The sequence below is a fragment of the Gigantopelta aegis genome, chromosome 11, assembly GCF_016097555.1.
Source record: "Gigantopelta aegis isolate Gae_Host chromosome 11, Gae_host_genome, whole genome shotgun sequence".
NCBI classification, from domain to species: Eukaryota; Metazoa; Mollusca; class Gastropoda; order Neomphalida; family Peltospiridae; genus Gigantopelta; species Gigantopelta aegis.
Window position 1 is genome coordinate 16533556 of NC_054709.1, and position 5559 is coordinate 16539114.

Consider the following 5559-nt stretch of genomic DNA (forward strand, 5'->3'; position numbering starts at 1 on the left):
TTAATTCTTAAATGAACAGACTCCCGTTGCTACGTCTGGACCAATGGGATGACGTTATATTGTAATGAATGTAACACATATAAATATACCGGTACCGTATAGCAAAAGATCGCGTTCATACTTACATTTTAAACTGATTTTGTTATACCAGTTTAATTAGTGTGAACGCAGCTTTAGTCATTTTAAACGCTCGCGCTAATGTTAAAAAAACAACAACAACCCAAAACCAACAATTCCAACAATGTATGGGATGCACATTGTTTTGTGTCTATGTTACATTTAAAAAGAACTGTAAAATTACGACTAGAAGACCAGTTTACTCAAAACTGGCATAGTAGCATTACCGAATCAGGAAAGTGTTCCACATACATCTTTAAAGTGAAAATAGAGTTTGAAAGTTATTTTAACACCTTAAATAGGACAAATTATATTACTTTACTCGATTTCGTCTGGGCCATATTTAGCTACATGTAGCTCAGTCGGTAAAACACCGATAGCCTGAGGTACTTGTGTCGAAGGATCGTATCTTCTCGGTCGACCCATTCTGTGATTGGGGTTTTCCCGTTCCAATCAGTGCACCACGACTGGTATATCAAAGGCCGTCGTATTTATGTTTTGTTCCTCAACTCTTTACAGTGTTTTCATAATTAATATATAGGAATTCGTGTGTGTGTGTGTGTGTGTGTGTGTGTGTGTGTGTGAAGGGGGGGGGGGGTAATGACAATAATCATATTTATATACTTACCTTTGTTAGACAACCAGAAGCCGATGTGTATTTTTGTGCTGGCGTGTCGTTAAACAATCATTCATCCATCCATCCATTCATTCATTCGATTTTTTATTCAGGTGACAGACTTGACATCTGTGGTGGCAGTACTCATGAACGGGGGCCACCGGTAGGGCAGGAAATGCTCAACTTTCGCGAACACCTGACATCATCACTGTATATGTAGTGACAGTGATTCATAAGTACATGTCATCAGAGCTGTACTTATTCTAATGAGCTCTATCCGGTACTGGCCGAGACGTAGCCCAGTGGTAAATTAAATCGCTCGCTCGATGCGCGGTCGGTCTGGGGTCGATCCCCGTCGGTGGGCCCATTGGGCTATTTCTCGATCCAGCCAGTGCACCACGACTGGTTTATCAAAGGACGTGGTATGTACTACCCTGTCTGTAGGATGGTGCATATAAAAGATCCCTTGCTGCTAATCGAAAAGAGTAGCCTCAATATCTTTCAATATCTGTGTGGTCCTTAACCATATGCCTGACGCCATATAACCGTAAAATGTGTTGAGTGCGTCGTTAAATAAAACATTTCTTTCTTTCTGTCCGGTGCTAGTTTTGATTTAGTCAACTAGTCTGGGAGTGACAGTCTCCAGGAAAGGATCTCCAAGGGAGTGGCTGTCCTCATATAAACGAGGCACTAGATAGAGATTCATGGAAGCATCTACTATTTTGCCAAATGCCTATTCGACTGCACCACTGGCGTGGACGAGGATTTTATATTGGGGAGGTGGGGAGTGGGGGGCAACACATATTTTTGGAACCAATCCACAACTATGTATGTGTTTATGTATGATTTAAAAAAAAAAGAAAAAAAGTTTGATTTGAGGGGGGGGCATGGCTCCTGTGACCCCCCCCCCCCCCGGCTACGTCACTACTCGGCGCAAAAATACCCCTTTAGTTTAATAGTGCCCTAAATTCTTATTTAGCTGGAGAAGAATGTATATAATATTGTGCCCTTTTTCGTTTTACTGCCCCTATTATCCCCTCCACACCTCCTCCTCCGTTATATAGGTTTGGCCCTGACATTTGCTTTACTTTCTTTGAAGCCATATCCCCAACATCTTGGTGGGATGCCACGTGACTATGGTGGCCATGAGCTGCAACGGAAATGGGTCGACGCTGTATTCGCTGGCCACGTGAACTTACAGGCTTGGCATGTTCAATGAACTTCCAATTTTAAATTCGACTATACTTCTATATGGCTGGGAGCTGTCCACGCCTATGAAACCGTGGATATGGACAGGTAAACACATGTACACAGGAGGGCGAGCTATAGCAGTCTCACGCTAGACTGTTTCTTGTTCTTTTTGGTTGTTTTTTGTGATAGCATGTGCCCCACATGTCATGTGATAGATGACGACAGGTACCAGTCAAACGTTTCGCGAGCGCTCGCGACCACACAAACACACACATAAAACACATATAAATAACACGCACACACGCACGCGCGGCGCGCGCACGCGCACACACACACACACACAAGATACACAAAGCATGCATTCACAAACACTAAAATACACATCATACCAACATACACACTCTAAAATCGCTCTTGCTTGAGAACTCTCTATTATATAACACACACACACACACACAACATGTACCTATAAACGCACACATTTGCACACACAAAATTAATACACATACCTACGCACACATGCAAATGCACAGACACAAACATACACACACACACACAAATAAACACACACACACACATACACACACATACACACACACACACACATACACACACACACACAAATAAACACACACAAACACACACGCACGCACACACACACAAATAAACAAGAAAAGATGCACGTAACGAATGGAATACATGTAATGGTAAAAATGTTTTGCTTGAGAACTTCTTTATTGATAATTATTGATATGACACCAGGGTGTTGAATTTCTCCATCTAGCCAGTACACCACGACTGGTATATCAAAGGCCGTTGTACGTGCTAATCACGTATGTTGGATGGTGCATATAAAATATCCGTTGCAGCTAGTGAAACAATGTAGCTGGTTTCCTCTCTAAGACTACATGTCTGAATTACCAAATAGTCGATGATTAATAAATCACTGTGCTTTAGGTGTGTCGTTAAACAAAACAAACTTTAAACTTTCTTCCAACAGAAGACCAATCACCACTATTTGAATATATTGGAATCATGGCAACTAGTGACATCAGTTTCCAGTCTCAACACACAATCAATGGAAATGACGCTTACAAGTGTCATACGGAATGCCCCGATACAACAGATTTGATTGGGTTAGAGGTGAGCCGCTTTCATATTCATGTAAAGTACTCCTTTTCGCAGAGTCCGATACACTTTATGCTTATTCTGATGGCGGACTAGATTTAAATATTTTTTTCTTTTTTTAGGGGGTAGGGGCGAGAATTCTAAAACGTACCATTTGAAGCCTTTTAACAGTTTCCAATCGTTCTGACCGTTTCTTCTCTTGATCTGCACTACCGACCACCTTTTGCATTTATTTCCAGTCGACTACTGTACACACATCGTGCGTACAAAGAAGAAACTCGTCATCACCTACGTATTTAAACGGAACATTATTGAATGGGGTGCTGTCGGGTTTCTTCCTGTAGTGTGTGTATTAGTGGTTAGTATGTGAAATATTTGTTATCGGCGAACTCGAAAATGATCAATGTAAAGGTATATATTTAGCGTCAATCATAGAATATTTGTTGTATTAGAGCGGAAATATTTGCTTACCGTTGTCAGGCAGCCATTCCATGTTTTCGCTATACAGTTATCTTTGACAATAGATAGCGATCTTATCCGTCCAAATTTCCGTCTAGACCCCTTGAACGGCAGAGTATTCCGGCAAAAAAACTGGCAGCTGTGAACATCAAAGGCCATGGTATGTGTTGTCCTGCGGCTATTTGGCGTCTAACATATTATGGTTATTTTGATATGTGATCAAGACATACACAGATAGAGAGGGGAGGAGAGATAGCGAGAGAGAGGGGGCAAAAAAGAGAGAGAGAGAGAGAGAGAGAGAGAGAGAGAGAGAGAGAGAGAGAGAGAGAGAGAGAGAGAGAGAGGTGGGGCGAGGGAGCGAGGGAGAGAGAGAGAGAGAGAGAGAGAGAGAGAGAGAGAGAGAGAGAGAAGAGAGCTGAAAGAGAGAGAGAGAGAGGGAGGAGAGAGAGAGAGAGGGGAGGAGGGAGGGAGGGAGGGAGAGAGAGAGAGAGAGAGAGAGAGAGAGAGAGGGGAAGGAGAGAGAGAGAGGTGGAGGGAGGGAGGGAGAGAGAGAGAGAGAGGGGGGGGGGGGGGGAGAGATATAGAGAGACAGACAGAGACGGAAACTCTTACTGTCATATAGGTTGTAAATACTGAAAAGGAAGTAAGGGACATTTTATGTGCACTTCAAACGTTGCTTGATGGCGTTGAACAAATATCGCATTCGTTTTTCTTTTACTGTGCACAGGGATGGACATGCTATTGCCTAGAGAATACAAACGAGAGTAAAATTCGTCAAGACAGGGATGTCTCAAAATGCAGTGGAAACGTTGAGGAAATCTGCGGAGGACGTGGAAAGGTTTCTATACACAGGCTCAGTGAGTAAATGTCGAAGAAATATGAACATGTGTCCTGTTTGACAAGAGCCGACATTACAATGACACCTGTGCATGCGCTCACGCGCACACATGTGCATTATACACGTAGAGAGGTCACAATGATCTCTCTGCATGCCCGCACGCACACATGCACATTATACACATAGAGTGGTCACAATGATCTCTTTGCATGCGCGCACGCAAACATGCACATTATACACATAGAGTGGTCACAATGATCTCTCTGCATGCGCGCACGCACACATTCGCATTGTGCCCAGTTTGACAAGAGCGACATTACAATGATACCTCTGCCTGCGCTCACGCGCACCAATGCGCATTATACACATAGAGAGGCCACAATGATACATCTGCATGCGCGCATGCACACACATGCGTATAATACACATAGAGAGGTCACACTGGTATTTCTGCATGCGCGCACGCACACATACGCATTATACACATATAGAGGTCACGATGCATCTGCATACATGTGCGCACGCACACACATGCACATTATACACACAGAGAGGTAATAATGATACTTCTGCATGCGCACACGGACACACATTCGCATTATACACATAGAGAGGTCGCAATGATACCTATGCATGCGCGCACGCACCCATGCGCATTATACACATAGAAGTCACAATTATACCTCAATATGCGCGCAAGCACACACATAGCACCTCAGACGACTAAAGTTTGAATCGTTATTTCTAAAATGTGTGCTTACGTGTGTGTGTGCGTGCGTGCGTGCGTGCGTGTGTGTGTGTGTGTGAATGTGTGTTAGTATGTGTATATGTATTTTTATATGTATATGCAAAGGTACAATAAATATAAATATACATGTATGTATATTGAAGATATATACTTTGTCTAAACATGCATATTTGATCGGTCCCAAGTGAATCCGTTTTAGAATGAATGAATGAATGAATGAAAGAATGAATGTTTAACTTCTCTGTGTACTACGTATGTGTGTTTCGATATCGGTATCGTCATATATTAGGAATAAAAATTATGTATTATGCTTGCCATATACGATTTTTATTCCTAATTTCCTAATATATGATGTTGACGATACCGAAAAACACTGGTAATAACCTCTATATTTCTAATATTTATTGTTTTGAAACATCTATTATTATCATTGTTAGCATTTCCGAAACCAGAAATTTTGAC

General features: G+C 42.2%; 1 protein-coding gene across 1 annotated transcript in view; it reads left to right on the forward strand.

Moving 5' to 3' along the window:
- Nucleotides 1-2928: 2928 nt before the first annotated feature.
- LOC121385202 overlaps nt 2929-5559 on the forward strand; it is a 2872-nt gene continuing 241 nt past the window's right edge. The window contains exons 1-3 of the mRNA XM_041515773.1: nt 2929-3067; nt 4239-4368; nt 5535-5559. The exon at nt 5535-5559 is cut by the window's right edge and continues 241 nt beyond it. Coding sequence (XP_041371707.1) covers nt 2960-3067; nt 4239-4368; nt 5535-5559 — 263 coding nt within the window. The 5' untranslated portion in view covers nt 2929-2959. The remainder of the gene's footprint in view (nt 3068-4238; nt 4369-5534) is intronic.